This window comes from Triturus cristatus, chromosome 2_2 (genome assembly GCF_964204655.1).
Source record: "Triturus cristatus chromosome 2_2, aTriCri1.1, whole genome shotgun sequence".
Lineage (NCBI taxonomy): Eukaryota > Metazoa > Chordata > Amphibia > Caudata > Salamandridae > Triturus > Triturus cristatus.
In genome coordinates this window covers 1,088,020,873-1,088,038,800 of record NC_140582.1, presented here as the reverse complement: position 1 = coordinate 1,088,038,800, position 17,928 = coordinate 1,088,020,873, and the positions used below count along the sequence as shown (strand labels likewise).

At 47.5% G+C, this 17,928-nt stretch overlaps 1 protein-coding gene across 1 annotated transcript in view; it reads left to right on the top strand.

Moving 5' to 3' along the window:
* POLR1A (RNA polymerase I subunit A) overlaps positions 1 to 17,928 on the top strand; it is a 604,540-nt gene that overhangs the window by 444,258 nt on the left and 142,354 nt on the right. The window contains exon 23 of the mRNA XM_085642615.1: positions 10,831 to 11,052. Coding sequence (XP_085498741.1) covers positions 10,831 to 11,052 — 222 coding nt within the window. The remainder of the gene's footprint in view (positions 1 to 10,830; positions 11,053 to 17,928) is intronic.

The window sequence follows — 17,928 nt, the reverse complement described above, 5'->3', positions numbered from 1 at the left end:
GCATCTGCCAACGCCTAATCTCTAGATGCTTGTGATCACCTGGTATGATGCCAAAGACGATTTAATTAAGGCTTCTTGTCTCTTTGCTCCGTGGAGGCTTACGTGTGCATTTTCCCTAGCTACCTGTCCCATCACTAGGTATCCCTCCCTGCTGTTGGAGACAAGAGGACCCATGAGACTCTCTGTAGACACTCCAGCTGTCTGTTTTGCTGAGATATGATCACATTGGGGACACATGACACTGCTGAGACACTTTGAAGCCTATACTGAGCTCCTGATTTTCCTTCCAACAGCGGGACTGAGGAGTTACAACAATAGTCAGTTTCCAAGCATACGGGGGAGTCAGTCTGTGCTACAAATGAATAAGTTGTCTAGTTGAGGGTTAATGTCTATCTCATATTAATGTAAAAAGATCTGATGATAGTCTAGTAATATTTTTTGAAGAAGGACAAGATATACAAGGAGGCATAATTAGGCGGTGCTTGTTGCGTGTCCTGTTATTGCATCAGGTGAGACCGAATGCTCATCCCCTCGTGTGATTACAGTGAGATCATTATTATCTGAGCTTAATAGGAGAATGAACCTCAGTGGTCCTCAACTCTTGGCATATTCATTACAAGACCTTGATTGGTGGTAATTATAAGGCAGTAGTTATTAAATGTGAATTTACTGTATTCTCTTTAAACTTTTTTAGGTTTCTTCTGTCAAAACCTTAGCCATGTAGTTAATTGTTAGGGTTTGCCTGCCTGTCGGACAATGTTAGGCTTTAAGTAAGCAACCTCAGGGGTAGCAAAAAGAACTGTAATAATTAATTCTCTGATAGGTTTTTTTGGCAACTGAATTTTATTATTCTTTCCTGGCACATATACATATTTTATGAATTCTTTAAAAAATCTGTTGGCTATCCGCAGATTGTGCTTCAGGGCCTCTAAGTACAGACTTGTCTTGTACCGTTCTTTGCAGTTCGAGGTTACTGGTCAGTATCTGCTAGGGTTACTCTCTTTAACCAGTGGTGTCAATTCTATTCTGGGAGATAGTGGACAACCTACTTATAGAATCATCTCCTGAACAGGGGGGCGACACAGTAGAATGCTGTATATTGGGCCTAGGCAAGAAGCGCAAAACACACGGCACACAAACTAGATTCGCCAATCTGGCACTAATATTGGCAAGACGCTCCATCACAATGAAATGGAAGTCAGCAAAACCTCCATCGGCAATGGCGTGGCATGACTAAGTAGTTCACTGGGGCAGGGATGAAAGTATGGCAATTAGGAGAGAGGAGAACAGAGGCCTGCGTGAGAACCCTTTGGTCACTCAGGTCATGTATGACTCTCAGACAGTTGGTATCTGCATTGTTTTATTAAAGTAAAGTAGCAGAGTTCAAGTGAGTACGATACGGAATAAGGGGATGGGGAAAGGAAAAAGAGTACTCTCAGCTGGGTCTTTAACAGTGTCTTTAGCAGGGTCAGTTTCCTCACTGGGCCCTTCCAGGAGAACTCCTTTCTCTCGGGCTCCTGGTTCCCGGGCTCCTGGTTCTTGGCCGTCCCAGAAGAAGAGGAGCGGTGGTTTAAGTCCCTCAAAATAGACAGGGAAAAGGTCAGGTGCCTGTATGGCTAGCGTAATCTAAGGGTCAGCCGTCGCCTTCACCCACGGTGCTTTCACTTCAGTGTTGCAGACTCTTTACCACGAGTAGCAATCAGTTACTTTAGTGCCTTGTTACGCCCACACCTCCGTAGTGCTCTGTGTCCATGCACATGCATAAAAAGTGCCCTCAAAACCCTAGTGGTGCCCTTTCCTCCATCTTCCTAGGGAAAAGAGGTTAAGAAACGGTACTTGCCTTAAGCCACGGCCCTCCTGGGTCATGGCTGGGGAAGTCACGCCGCCCTGCTCTCCTTCTGGCCGGTTTGATTTGAGCGTAGTGCCTCCGGGCGCTGTCCTGCTGCTCTCCGCTGACCTGCTCTCCTCGCAGCTCCTGCTCCGGTCCTCGCAGCCTCCTGTGTCCTCTGGTCTTGACTGTAGCCGTTCCTCTGTATTCTTCCTCGTTCCTGCCTCCTCGTGGTCCTCGGCGTCTTCCTCCTTTACTCCTCTCTCCCGGCTGTGTCTTTCCGCCCTTCCACACCGCGTTGCTTCCGTTGTTGAAGCTGGAACACTGACCCCCTCTTCCGGATGTCCTACTCCCGCCGCCAAGTTGGAAATCCCGCCGGCGGACACCGCGGGATTACAAACTTGATCTCACTGGAGTGGGATGCTCTCCTTGAATCCTTTGTCTCTGCGAAACCCTCCCTACACTGACTAATGTATAGTACATATACTACTAAGTAAGCAGAGTGCTCGGTAGATATGGACATTGCGTAACCCCTAAAGATCCAAGATTAACGAGGTTGTGGACTGAGCATTGACCATAATTGAGAAGCCATACGTGTCCGGGTATACATAAGATGTGATACTATAGAAGCGAGCTGGGGTAGGGAGGGAAATAGATATTTGATGTAGAGAGGTGGTATGGTATTGATTGTTCGGTCAGAATCCTATGGTTGATTGCATAATATTATACTCTTAATACAATATGTTACTGTATATGCAAGATGCTCATATTATTTGTTGGACGGTAATAGTCTGTACATTGACCTATCACTTAAAAATCAATAAAATATATATTTTTTAAAATAGTGGTGTCCTGCGGCCACAATACCGTGGCACTGACGCAGATTGACCAGGTACTTCATTTTAGCACTCAGTCTTTGAGTAGCAAGGTCAAGCAGCCAAAGCTTACCTTAGGATGTGGTGTAAGACCTCGTTTACCTTTTACTCTTTTACCTTTCAACAACGTTCTGTTGGAAAGGGTGCTGGCTGCTTGTGGTAAAACCCTTTTCTGGCCCAGCAGTTAACGGGCAGATTGATTGACGCCACAAGTCCATGCCTTCTGATTTGTAATTGATGTTGCCTCATTCTTGTCCTTATAGCATGGTTGTTCAAGACTTTTCTGCAAAAAAGAATTCAAATGCTTTGCGTACACCATAGCTGGATCGTGAGCCCAAACAATTTGACTTCAAAGGTGCAAAACTTTGCTTTGGGCCGTGAGGCTGTACACACCACCAATGCCACATGTCTTCTTGGATTGGGTGTTCACGTCCTATCAGAAATGATGAAGATGGTTATAATTAGCCCTTTAGATCATATTAAATGTCTATTTTCTGAGTTTATTAAAGATGACCTTGGTGCTGCAAAACAGATCCTGAAATGTGGACTAGACCCGGCCGACGTTATGGCCCTCTCCATTACTGCCGTTACCTTGGATAGGCAATCATGGATGCACTCCATTGAATTTTCTGGCGGCATTCAGGCTTCCTTAATAGATTGCCATTGAATGGTGAGAGAATTGAAAGAAAGCAGACTGGTCCTCGTTGTGCTTCATCAACAGTTGCACTGCTGCACCCTCACTAGGACTGAACTCCTGGGTAAAACCCACCAGCTATAGCATTGTTTTTGCTACTTTTCCAGGTGTCAACCTTCCCAGCAATTCTCTTAGTTGGTTCAAACCCCACTTCTTGTCTGAGAGAGGTGGATTTAAACCGTAGCAAGTCCAGACCCTCCATTCCTCCACTGGTTTAGCTGCCTCAAAGCTGCATTGATTTGCCTTTGCATTTTTTGGGCCACTATGAGCCAATTGCCAAGGTTTTGTGGGTGCTTCAGTTGTTCTGCAGGGTTTACGTCTTCTTTTTATTTACTTCTTCAGAACATCTTGTGTCCTTACTCTTGGAGGCGGAAGTACTGGTGTTGCTGAAAAAAGGCATGTGGAGGAGAGGGGCACAGGATTTTATTCCTTCTATTTCTTGGCCCCAAGAAGGAGAAGAGCACAGGCCCATTCTGGACTTGAGATTCAAATACTCTGTTTGTCAGGGCAAATTCAGGATGCTGTCCCTGACTCTAGTTCTTTTGACGTTGAGTGCACAGGCTTGGATTCGCTCTTGCATCTCCAGTACGCCTAATTTAATCTGCCGATTTACCTCGTTCATAAGCATTACCTCCACCTCATTGTGGGTCCAGCACTACCAGTTTGCGGGCTGCATTTGGTCTTATTTTGTTTCAACAGTTTTATTTTAGATTATTTTCTTTTTCAGTTACAGGGATGTTTTGACTTACATCATTTATCGTCAAAATCTGAAGTACGCTTTCATATTGTTTGTATTCATCTTTTGTATACATCTCTTTGTTGTTTAATTTGAATTGTTCTCTTTGAGACGATGTAGACATTTCGCATCATAAGAAGTGATGCAATATGTGGGACATAGACGCTCCCCCGCTCCCTCACCACCCACCCAGAGAGACATAAGTTCTTTTTATATGAGTTTTATATGGAGTCCAGACTCTCTCAAACGTATTCATACTGTCGTTTACGAGGACAGATCGTTTCTTCCATGGAAAGTATGTTTTATACCTTTCCTCTCCACAGATGTATTGGTATAGTGGTCTGGAGTTTCCAGATGTTCTATTACTGGCTTAGCTGATGAAGAGGAAGGGTAATACCCTTTACAGGTGTAATGTGTTTGGGTTAATATTTTCTCTTTTTGGGGGAGGTTTGTAGTAGGTGTGTGCAAATGTATGTAATTTTCTATTGTATTTGCATTTGCTATCAGCAATAAGTGGGGAACTAATTTGACTCTTGTGGTTAGTGGGTAGGTGTCATTCTTGCATGGATCCCCAAATAACATTTAAAGGATGAAGAAGGATAACACCCTTTATAGCTATAATGTATTTGGGTTAATATTTTCTCTTTTGGTGGGTGTCTAGTAGGTGTCTGCAAAATTTCTGTAATTTGCTATTGTATTTGCATAATTTCGTGAAAGTTCACGAAAACTAACGTGTAAGGCAAAATCTGGCATTTAGTGCGAAATAAACCTGTGCATTTATTTTGGGTGTGAGTAAATTTGTGTTTATAAAAAACATAGTGCCGCAAATGCAAGTTGTGCAAATGACAGCCACTTGCGCTCTGGTCATTTGCTTTGTCCCCACGCTATAAAGTTGCGGCATAACTAAGCGATATGGTGTAATGGCATAATTTCAGGAATTTTGCAAAACAAGTGCAACTCGAAATCCCCACAATCACTCCGTTTACACCATCATAATGGAAATTTCGCCCTCGTCTAGTTTCTGTGGCTTTCATTTACCTGGTATATTTTTTGCTTTCTATTGAAAGCTTGCATGCTCTTTCCACCTAATATTTCATTTAGTTCGCTCATCATGTTCCCTTGTTCCCTTTATTGAAGATTGTATGCCTTAACTCTAAAATGTGAAAAGTATTCTACCCTTTATAACATTAACAAAACATCATCTGTTGTGACCGGCCTTGCTTCCTCACTTTTAATTATTTTACTGCAGTGACCGTGTTAATCCAGTCATCATAGTCGCTGTAATGGCAGTGTCCGTGTAAGGCACCCAGTCCTTGCCCAGCCATGTTAGCCAATCAGCTTTTGTCTTGCAGTTGAGAACCCCTTGATCAGGCAATGGTTCCACACTTGTCTTGTTAAAAACTAGGCTTCTTGACATACAGTCTGTTTGAGATCTATGTTTGAGTCTTACTGATTATAGTAGAACCGATGTCTCATTCTAGCTTTGATGCAGGTGTCTGGATTGGACCTTGAATTTGCCTTTGACTTGAGGAGTTTAAGCATCCAATGCTGGTCACATCAGATGCCAGACTGCTTTCTTTTGTTGATGGCATGTCATTTTTGTCGCTTTATTTTCTCTGCTCAATCTCTGGTTTGCCATGCTCCCCGTGTATTCTTTGGCTGAACAATCTCAATCTCTTTTTATTTTTCTTCTACTTTGTTGATTCACAGATTTTCTATCCCTAAATTTAATTCTTTCAACATGTGCTGCTTTATCTGTATCAAAAGTTTAATCTAAATGGGTAACCCCTCCGATATGGGACTTTTTCCTGTCTTAAGCAGAGAGTCTTTGAAATCTTTGCTTGTCACTAGTGTTGATGCAGAGACGTCCAGGAAAATCGAGATTGTGTCTCCCCTGACATTCAGTGGTTTTTGCTTGTGAGCTGCCAATAGGATACACTCCTTTCTGTAAAGTAATGTAGTAGGTCATTATGGTGGGAGACAGATTCTGTCGCTGTTGATAAGGAGGGAACACAAATGTGATATAAACAGATGTCATTGTCAGGATATTGAAGGAGGTGTCTGAAGAGGGCTTATATATGAGCTTCCAGATCTCCATTAATAATGTCTTTATTGATGCCTCTTATTCTGATATTGTTCCTTCTGGAATGATTTTTGTTGTCATAGACTTTATTGAACAGGTCTCTCTGCTTTATTTCGAGAGTGTCTAGTTTGGCTGCTTGCTAATCCCACTCATGTGACTGTTATGACAGAATATTTTCAATGTGATCTAATCTCATCTCTGCCTTCTGAAGAGAATGACCCAGATCTCAGATTACTTTACCATACTCCTGGCATAGAAACGGTATATCTTTCTGGAAATCCTTAAGTAGCAACAATGTCTCCTTTGGTGGCCGGCACATGAAATTCTGTATTAGTGGAATCAGCATCCTTGCTAGGCTGGTGGGATTCTGCACATCTGGACTTTGAGCTTCAGCTTTTGGGGATGCAGTGTATGTTTTATGAATGCCATTTTTGTGGCCATTGTTTTCAAAGATGCCCTTTTGTGTGCAGATTTGGAGACGTATTGCAAGTCAGATTTGGAGTCGTATTGGAAGAGTTTGTTTTCTGGTCATAGCCTTGTAGACTTCACTTCTCACTTTCTTGACTCTTTAATGTCAGGCTCTAACAACTACGGATTCTATACGCTACTGTCTCTAGTCACTCCGGGTACTGTATTTCTTGAGGTGCTTCAGTCCTTTTTTTGTTTTTTTTGTTTGCATATGCGATCCTCTAACTACCAAGTCTTGCTCCCCCTTTGTTCTTTCAAATTGGCATGGTAGCTGTCTTGAATCTCGCCACCAATGTGTGTGGCTACTTTCACACTCCTTTTCATTGGTGGTTTGCTCCCACTTTCCCACTCCCAGCCTTATTACTGGTTTATTTTTTATGGGGTGTTTCTCAGCTGGCGGAGTGCTCCAACGGAGTGCTATCTGTGGCAGCAGACAATTTCAAAGTCAATATGTTTCTCTATTTGGCAGTTTGGCTGGTGTAGTCAGATTTCCCTGCACTACATTCAAAACAGCTGGGGAGCACCCTGATCATGTCTCATAGGCTGGGACTCCAGTGACCTGCAGAAGTCCTACTTTGACCTTGCTCAGACACTGACCTTCATCCAGTACTCTACTTGCATAATTGCTTTTCCTTTGCTTTGTAAGATCTCAGACATTCAGGGTATGATCCTGATGTTTCATACTCCTACTCCGATTCTAGTTTTGAAGGTTTATTAAATGCTGGGCGTAATGATCTTGTGCATCCGTCTAGTGCCATCCAGTTTGTGTAGCATGAGGTACTTCTAGTAGGGCCTCAGACAGCAGTTGCTTCAACATCACCGGTGTCTCTCCCCTTGTTTGAGGATCTTCCAATATGCACTTGCAGACCTCAATTGGTGGTTGTGTCTCTCCAACCTCACAGTGGGTTGTCTCTTCTGTCCTCCGTAATTCTAGGCCACAGTTCTTACAGAGGACTTTTTGACCTGGGCCACTCAAGAAGGGGAGATGATAGTACTAGACCAATCGGAACAAAGCATGCACATCAGAGTTCTGGAGTTGATGGCTGTTCTCCTAGCACTCAAGGTATTTTTTCCTTCCATCTCGGGTCATGTTTTTTTTTCTCCGGTTTTATATAACGTCAACTCGACCTGGAGGTATCAGAGCGCTTTACATGAGCACCAGTTGCATTGCAGATGGACACATCAATTTCTGCGCATGGGGAGATTAAGTGATTTGCCCAGAATCACAGGATGTTTGAGTGCAGGAAACCTTGCCGCAATGCAATAACGTCCCACCCACTCCCAAATACCCCTCCTCAACAATTCAGCAATAACCCAGTTAAGACCTTCCAACAATTTAACCAGTCTACCAGACCCAGTGCTGTCCTGCAAGTCCATGTCATGGACTCCGCATGTGCACATGTGTGGTGGCTGGACTGTCCTATGTAGTTTATGGTGGCAGAACCTTCTTTTTTGCTCTAGTGTCATTTGTGTCAACAGTGCCCACTCTACCCAGGTTTCAGCATTAACTTAATGTGACTACTCACGACTTTCCTTCCGGTCACATGCAGTCCATAGCAATGCCAAGCGCTCTTTATCCAGCCCCTTATTCATCAGTCTTCAGGGGTACCGTCTGTCTGGGTCTCCTGTACTAGACAAAGGGGCAAAAACTGTTTCTCCACTGGAAACCATGCCATGTCTGCCTGTAGAGCACCGTTGGCTCCCACCAGAGTACGCCCCTGGTCTGTTTCTCTTGAGTGGGTGGCCTCTTCTCCATTACACTCCTAAGCCAGCTCCTTTGTCTTCTATTCTTCCTCCGTTGTTCGCTCTATTCCTGGTTCTGCTCCCAGCCCCCCAGGCCCAAGGAATCCATCCATTCCATTGCCTCCTGGGAGAATTTATAGAAGTGGACCCTGCCTTCATGCTGTGCCTGTAGCCTTGCAGGGAAAACTAGGCTGTACTTGATGTTTTGTTCCCGCAGCTGCAGTTTGACTCTCAGAAATCCATTCTGGAGAACTTGGACCTTTCCAGTATAGTCGGGGTAAATTTTGACTGGGGCAATCCTCATATCCGGGGGAGCCATGGGTCCGGATGTGTTGCAGGATTATGTCTCTGTCCCTGTAATTAAACAGGCATGCTAATAGGGCACAAGGAGGTGTTCCTGGATGTGGGGGTGGACCCAGTGCACAATGCGCCCTCTCTATTGAAAATAATTTAGAGAATCTAACATTGGCAAGGGCTGACACAATCCATTCCTCCAAAGATTATTCTGCCATTGGCCCCTCGGCCTTCTCAGGAAAGCCTATGAACCGGAGGTTGTTCCTCCTGGACCGCCCCTCTGCGTCTTCTACTCCATCCAATTTGTTTTGGCTTGGAGAGTTGTCACCGTGTCGCGGAGCTTCTGCACATTTTTGCGGAGTGACATAACCTCTTCCTCCTTGTTCGTGACTGTCTCTGCAACCTAGCCGAGATCGAGACGTAATTGGTTGATTTCGATTGCCCTGCTGTACATCTTGGATTCCAGGGCCACTCGCGAATCTATGATAGCCTCCAGGATAACCGTCTTATCTCGCACCTGTGCACTTTGTTGTTCCGGGTCCATTATTTCTCTTTGTTTATGCTCTCCAGGGCCCGGGACAGTGTACTGTACGATCTTGTTGACCTGCGCGCCTCTCTGGGGTTTGTCTTTGACCATCTTTGATCGCCAACAGTTGTTCCTCAATGCCAGTAGCTCCTCCCTCATTAGCTAGGTGCTGTGTGTCACTATAAGATGTGATTTTATGTCTCTTTGTGGCCCTGTTGTTCCTCTCCGAATCCAGCATTCATTGCATTATAGACCATATTCTGCACTTATGTGTTCTGGTTCGCTTCAACTAGGGGAGGGGAAGAGCCCACTCATGCAGATTAATGTATACTTTGACCCCAAGTGGGATGTAAACTGCATCAAACCATCCTCCACTTCCTCATCTATACACAGGTATAGGGGAATTGACACCCACGATGTTCCGGCTGTGGGCTTGTACTCCCAGTGCTGCTCACCTCCTGGTCCTTGCGACGTGGCTCTCTCTGGGGTTCTCAGTTGTTCTAGGCCACCAGGCCGCTCCCCTTTGGACTTTGCAGGGCTCCCTCTACACCTCAGCTCTGAACAGGTATCCCCCCGTTTATAGGCCCACCCGCCAGCTGGCCCATGCAGTCCGTCTGGCCTCACTGCAGGAGGGCCGCCCCACTCTGCCATAACCCGGCCCAGGCCCTCTTCGCGCCTCCAGTCCTGGCCACTCGCGCCGGCCCCCACCAATTGAGTGGCTGCAGACGAGGTCTTGTTTCCTTCTTTTGTCTCCAATTATTACCAGCTCAAGTGTCACTTTTTCCCCGCCCTGATCTGTCGTCGGGCGCGTCGCAGTCCCGGGCCGTCCACTCAATAAATCACCCAGCCTCCGTGCGGGTGCCGCTGGCCCTAGCTGTGCAGTCCCCTGCTGGATCTGCAGCCCACAACTCCGTCGCCCAAGTCGGGGGGTGGTGTTAGATTCATGCCACCATCCCCCGGATCAGTGCCCACCGCAACACTAGTCAGGCCAGGCCGTTACCGGATCAGGCATGCCGCACTCGTCTCTCTTCTTTTGACTTTGGAGCACAAAAATGCAGGGGCTGTGTACGGCGGTCCGATAGGGAAGTTGTTGGAGGTGCAGTCATACGTCAAGCAGTTCAGGGGTCGGTTTCTGATATCGGTTCTGCCAGGATACTGCAGGAAATTTTATTTTTGTGCAGTAGCTCTGCTCAAGCACATCTACTCCTCCATCTTGTCAGGCCACGCCCCCAAAAAATGAGAGACTTGATGTGTCTGCAGCAGTTACAAGGTTAGTCTTTATGTTTTGTATTTGTCGGACTGGCCATTGTTTAAGGGGTCTCCTATCTTTTTTTTTTTGTACTTTTGTTGTGAATAAAATTGTAATTGTGTCTTTTATTTACCGATATAAAATAAGATATTCAGATTTAAGTAGCTCCAAACGTAATGAGACCTTTCCTTTTGGTATTTGTGTGGAACCAAGCATTCATTTATTGCAGTAAAATATATTTCAGGTTGTTAATACATTTCTTTTCACTTTGCATATGCAAGCTACTGTTTTTGGCTATTAACAACATCATACATTCTTTGGACCTGTTTACTAGGTGATAAAAATGTCTAAGCACTTAGATGAAGTTTTGGCCAAAATGACTCCAGAGCAGGCGAATGAACATTTCAGACTCATCAAGCGGTGGAGAGCCAAGAATCCTGTGCGTGTATCACGGCAAGGTGCATTTTTGATGTATAGTCAGAAAGAAATGGCTGAGCTCCAGACGGAGGATCAGATGGGAGAACTGATAAATGGAAGAAGTTTTGCCACTCAACAGGTATTTTTTTTTAATATGGTTAATTGTGTGACCTCTGCCAAATGTATACATCTGTCTGCACTACCACTTTGCCCTTTATGACAGGTGCAGTCTAGGATATCTCTTGCCTTTTTAAGTTTGTCCCTCTAGGTCTTGCTCTCCTAAAGGTAAAAAATGCCTTGAGTGGGGGGCATGGCCAACAACCTGGCCGGGTATCTGCGCTCTTCGTGAGCTCCGCTGGCCCCAAACTCAATCCTGACCGTAATCCTGATCCTCGACGCCCTAAACTAATGCACCAGTAGTCGGAAGACGACAGCGATCGGGGGAGGGGCACCTGCCAGGGTGTTAAGGAGCGCTTTACGCGCAGACAATGTTGCCAGATTGGGCTATTTCCCGCACAATTGGGCGACTTTTTTCCCAGTTGTGCGGGAAAAAACCATGCCTGGCGGGGGGCTACTTTTTGGGCTAGTTTTGGAAGGTTGTGCGCAATTTTGTGGCCTGGGCGGGCGCCGACCAGGAGGAGTCAGTCGCGTGAGTGCGCGGGCCAATGTGGAGATCCCCAGGGCCGTCAATCCAGTAGCGCGCGAAAACGCTACCAATGACGGCCCTGGGAATCATTTTTTGGCCAGCCCCTGCGTGCGTGCGTCACGGTGCGTGACCTCGGCCTGACGGAGCTCTTACTTTCGGCTCGGCGCCAGGACGCATCATCTCATCAATCATCAATGCCGCGCCAGAGGACAATACATTTCATGTTCAGAGAGCTCCTGCCGCTGTATGGTTCGCGGCCTGGCTGTCATCACCCTAATTCAACAGAAAAGAGCCGCGCAACACCTGAGAGGCGACATATAAAATGGCGTCTTTGAAGCCTGACCTATCCTCGAAAGCATCTGGCAAGAGACGCATTATAGGGGTGGGCCGGGATAGGCCAGCTGCTTCTTGGGCCACGAGAACACTTTGTACCAATGCTGGCGGTTGATCTGGGAGAGATTACCTGCATAGGGGTAATCTAACTTTTTTATTTCATGAATGCGATGCTTAACGCTGGGTGTATCGTTCTGTTTGATGGTAAAAACACATTGTTCTGAACTGCGTCAGCAGTGTTAGAGTCAGCAAGAACGTGTGGAGGAGGAGGAGGGAGGGGTAAAAAGAACGCCACTGTGTCCCCGACGGGTCTGTTTTTGTCCTGGAGAAAGCTTCGTAGTTAAAGGAGCCTTCTGCTGAGTCCTGTGCAGAACAAGGAGGTCCCAGGTGGCAGTCCGCCAGATGAACGGAGATCTTGGCCTCTCTGCTCCTCTGTTGATGGACTGTCTGCCATAGTGAAAGTTCCCTACATCCAGGAAGGAAGGTGCACACTGTGGTGTAGGAGGGTGCTATGGGCCCCAGTGCAAGCCAGGAAAATGGGATCCCAGACTATGGAGTCGGACTGGAGTCGGACGCACGTGGTGTCCCTGCTGCTGCCGCCCACTGTGGTCCACTGGTGGTCACCCAGGCCAGTTGCTGAGTCCGGAGTCGGACTTCGACGCCCGCCCCGACCTCATGTGAGTGAGTCAGAGGCGCAACTAGAGCCAAATTTCGGGCGGGGGGGTGGGTGGCTGTAAGAAATTTTTTTGCGGGGGGGTGCTGAGTCTTTAAGCAATAGACAGAGTGGAGATTGGGGCAGGGAATTCTTTCCGTCTCATCATTTTAGAAAAGTGCAGTTTCAATATTATATTCAATTAAGCCATGGTTGCTGCATTTTTATTTTATGAAACTAACAACCATTAACAAAGCAAATGGTTCTGGCTTGTTGTAGGTGTAACGTTACTTGTTGTGATATATATCTGGATGCAATGACAGAAGAGGCAAAATACCAGTCCGGCGACACACAATGCTAAGCACAGATTTTTAGCTTAGTTGTTTTAAGCAACACCATTAATTACATCAGATACGCCCCTTGGAGAGACCCCCAGTTTTTTCATCCCGCTTAAAGCCCTGGAAACACCATGTCACAATCACCTGTGCATCGCTGTGCATCTAGCATTACTCATGACTTCCACTTTTTCAGATTGCCTATGTGCAGGTGCATAGTGAACCCTCCCCCACCCCACCCCTTTCTTTAGGAAGACAGCAAGGGCGAAATTCTTGATGGGCCTCTTCTGTCTGCAATTCTGCAGACAAAGGCTCAGTTCATAATTAAGAGGAAAAGGTGGGCGAGTGAGTAGGTGAAGGGAGGGGTGGATGGCTGGATGGATTAGTGAAAGGGTGAATGGATGAATGGGAGGGTGAATAGATGGATAATGAGCGAAAGGATGGATGGATGGATGGATGAGTGAAAGGGTGGCTGATCGGTGAGTGAATGGGTGGATGGATGAGTGGATGGATGAGTGATAGGGTCAATGGATGGATTCATGAGTGGATGACTTGAAGTATGGGTGGATCGAAGAAAGAAAGGATGGCTAAGTGAAAGGGTCAAAGAAGAGAGAAAGGGAGGATGAATGGATGACTGAAAAGGGGACTGGGTGGTAGGATGAGTAACTGGGTGGATGGATGAGTAAGTGAAAGGATGGCTGGATGGGTGAGTGGATAAATGGCTGGATCGATGAGTAGATGGTTGGGTGGAAGAGTGGATGCATGAGTGTACAGATGGATAGGGTGAAAGGGTGGATGAATGGATGAGTGAAAGTGTGGATGGAGGGATGGATGAGTGAAATGATGGATGGAAAGATACGTACGTTTTCAAGTGGATGAATGTTTGGATATAGATGGAATTACTTATACACTATTACGCGACCACCTATGATGTGTCTGTAAAACGTACCTTTTGTCCCAAAGTTTTGTCCTGAATTTTGACCTCCCGTCCTGAATTTTTGTCCTGAATTTTGACCCTTTGTCCTGAATTTTTACACTCACCGTCCTGAATTTGCACCCATACCAGTTGGTCACCCTATTTGTAGGAAGTGATGAATATTGATAGATGCCAGGAAGTTGACGTAGGTAAAGAGTGTTTTAACACCCAAACCAAAACTGACCACATCAGTTGTTCGTAGGCCAGCCCTGGTTCGAAAACGGTCGTGCAGGGGCCACCCAACCTCGCACACACCTGCTGGCAGCACCGCGTGCGTCTGTTTACCACTGTCCTGGCATGGATCTGACACTCCGTGCTTCACCACGTTGCTGATGCCAAGGCGCACACTGACGCACACTGTTTGCCGCTCAAACTGGAGCTGATTTCGGGGGGGGGGGGGGGTGGGGGGGCTGAATCTTTAAGCAATAGGCAGAGTGGAGCTGCAGGGGCTCTTAGAAGTCGCAGTGAGAACTGGTCTTAAAAATTAATAGCATTAAGGCAGGTGCCCAGTTAACACCCTCCCACCATCTGTATATTGAATAGAATGTATATTTGTCGTTAAAATTGTTTCTGATGACAATTTGTGCATAATTGGAGACTTGCTAATTTGGGCTGGGTTTTGGGCTGGAACTGGTCTGATTTGGCTTATTTTGGGCTTATATTTGAGCGGCTTTGGGCTTGGGACGGGTCTAAAAATCTGGCAACACTGCGCGCAGATTCGAGGCTTTTCCAGTACGGCGCCCGATGCGCGCCTTCGCAAGATGGCGGCTTGCCGGGAGTGACTGGAGGTGAAGGCCGGCTCGGAGACACGCTTAACCAGCGCGATAGCAGTGAGCCCTGCAGCGAGATGATTGAAGCAGCTCTGTGCAGCGCTGAGACGTGTCCCCACCCTCCCCTACGGCGGCAGAGACGGAGGCTCGCCGCCCGCCTAGAGGGACCACAGCAGTGATGCATTGGTGCCGACACCTGCCATAAAGAGTATTAGAGAAAGTCGCCACTCACCGGTGACTGAGAGACTCCTGCGGCCGAGCGGACCCGGCCGAAGTCTGCTCCTATCAGGAAGAGACGGGTAGGAGACTCAGGGAGGGGGAGGTCAGCGCTCCACTTCTCTCACCCTTGTTGGATCCTAGCAGCCACGCAGTGGGGCAGAGGGAACAGCTCGTCCAGGGCTGGGTGCACCTGAAACCCTGTCGACGGGACATTGCCGGTAGCGGAGCTGAGTCATTGGGCCGAGGGTGGATTTGTGTTTTTCCAACGATGTTCGCCTACGTCAACGCAATATCCCCAGCAGGGCCTGAGAAGGCCAGCGAGACCCTTAAAGATAGTGTGCTAGATTGAAGGCCACCTGGTCGTCACTCTGTGCCCACCACGGTGAGGCTCGAAGTTGTTAACTACACTGGGTTGGCAGGCACTGCCCATGGAAAAGACTGTGCTGGGGGCAGAGGAGAGTGGCTGAGAGAGCAGTGGGCCTTCCTGAAGTAGTGCTTGTGTGAAGCACCAGCCCGGAACTAGCCCTGCTGGGCACCCAGTGGGCAGGTGACACACTACTGGTAAACTGTGAGAGGTGAAGGGGCACATATGAGAGAGCTCTGAGGTTAAGTCAATGGAGACACTCTTGTACCGAGGGCTCCCTGACAGTCCGGGGGGAGAGCCGCAAGGAGCCCATCCCTGGCGATAACGGTGGTTGCAGGAGTTGGGAGAGACCAACGGCTGCGGCCTGCTAACAGAGTGCCTAAGATGCCAAGGGATAAGGAACCTAAGACATCAAGACCAGGGAAGCTCGATCGCTTCACTAAAGTGCCTTCAGCGCCTGGGGGAGCAGAGGGAGGACCTGCCACCCTTCCAGACAGGGACACGTTACTACAGGCCATACATGCTTCCCGGGAACGCCTGGAAGGTAAGATGGCAGAGATAAGGACTGAGGTCACGTTCCTGCGCCAAGACCTGCAACGGGTCTCCGAAAGGGTCACAGAGGCAGAGCAGCGCATCTCGCAGTTGGAGGACTCCTCCCGATCTACACGTACGTAAGTTGCGGGACTTGTGGCGACAATGAAGGAAGTGGTTTGGAGAGTCGATGATGCCGAAAATAGAGCCCGCAGGAATAATCTGAGATTTATAGGTTTTCCAGAGAACGCGGAATGCTCTGATCCGGGACATTTTCTACAGATGTTTCTCAAGGACGCTCTCCCGGAGACACAGTTTTCGTCATGCGTTGTAATAGAGAGGGCACACAGGATGCCCAATGCTCGACCGCCACCGGGAGCTCCCCCTAGGCGGCTGATAGCCCGATTCTTGAATTTTCAGGACAGAGATGTCATACTCGGAGAGATACGAAAGAAGGGGGAGATTAAGTACGAAAACACAAGAGTGAGGGTGTTTCCAGATTATTCGTGTGATGTCCAAAAACTGAGATGCACTTCTGATCCCATTAAAGCGAAAATTAGAGCCCTCGGGATCCAGTACATGTTACTGTTCTCAGCCAAACTTAATGATGTGAGTGATCCCTCTTTGGATCGTACACTGACTCGATCCGGGTCACATAAAACTACTGCCCTGGCAAGGTTCCAGGCGGCCCTTGGGTTAACTGAACTCTGGAGGCGCCACCACCCATCAACACGTGCATACTCATATTTTTCTGGGGCTGAACTATCTCCTTGCCCCTGCTGGTGAGATTGAGCAAGTAGATGAGATGGAATATTTGGCCAGGGTATCTCGGATCACTCGCCACTCTACCTATGGGTGGGGGGGAGGGGGGGCTCAGGAGAGGTCAGGGTACTTCTTGGAGACTGAATACTTGGGCTTTGAGTGATGAAACGGTGGCCAAAGAACTTAGGGTAGAAACTGAGCTCTATTTCATAGAAAATGTGGGCTCGGTGCAGTCGGCCGTTACTCTGTGGGAGGCTTTAAAGGCGGTGCTACGTAATTGGGCCCAAAATATAATTGCCCACAAAAAAGGCGGGAAACACGTGAGATTTTGGAGATGGAGCGCAGGCTAATGGACCTCGAAAATAGTGGTTCCCCCCCATTGAGTGACCATACCCTCCGTTAAATTGATGTTACCAAAAGGGAATACCAGGCACTGGTCAATAAAAAGGCGCGGGCACATCACCTTGCGGTTCAGCATAGATTATACGAGACAGGGGATAGAGCGGGTAAGCTGTTGGCATGGTTAGGCAGGAAGGAGCAGGAGTCGAGGTGGGTTACATCTATTTGGAAACAAGGCCATACTTACATCACACCCCAAGATATTGCGGGGGCCTTTGCCTGATACTACTCAACACTCTATGCAGCACAGGCGCAAATGGGTGAAACACAAATAACCCAGTATCTTGATGAGATTGAACTCCCCTGCCTTGCACAAACCGAGAGGGATAGGCTGGAGGAAGATATTACCCTGGCAGAGGTTGTAGAGGCCATTGGTCGACAAGTCCGGAAAACCCCCGGGCCCTTACTTAAAATGTTCCAGGCTTCTAAAGAAAATGGGATGCTCTCGCCCGACCTTAGAATGGCCACAGTGGTGGTAGTACCCAAATCAGGGAAACCCCCAGATGAGTGTGGGTCTTACCGTCCCATCTCATTATTAAATATAGAAACCAAGATACTGGCTCCCATCCTCGCGATGCGTCTCCTAACTGTTATTACTTCTTTGATACACGGAGACCAATCCGGCTTTCTGCCAAAACAAGCTATACGATACAATTTGCGATGTGTGGCTAACTGGATGGATGCTGTTTAAGACCGAGAGGAGGCTCACCTGCTCCTTTCACTAGACGCCTAAAAAGCATTCGACCCCATCCATTGTCCTTTTATGAGACACACTTTGGAGAAATTCAGATTTGGCCCTGGGTTCAGGTAATGGGTGGCACTGTTATACGCGAATCCAGAAGCTCGATTTCGGGTGAACCTTGCCGATTCAAAGGGGGACTAGGCAGGGATGCCCCTTTCCCCCTTATTATTTGCCCTTTTCCCCCTTATTATTTGCCCTTATACTAGAACCCTTGGCCTGTGTCATCAGGGCCGTCCCGGGGTGGTTTAGTGGATGAAGCCCGACTGTTTGACGAAGAACACATATC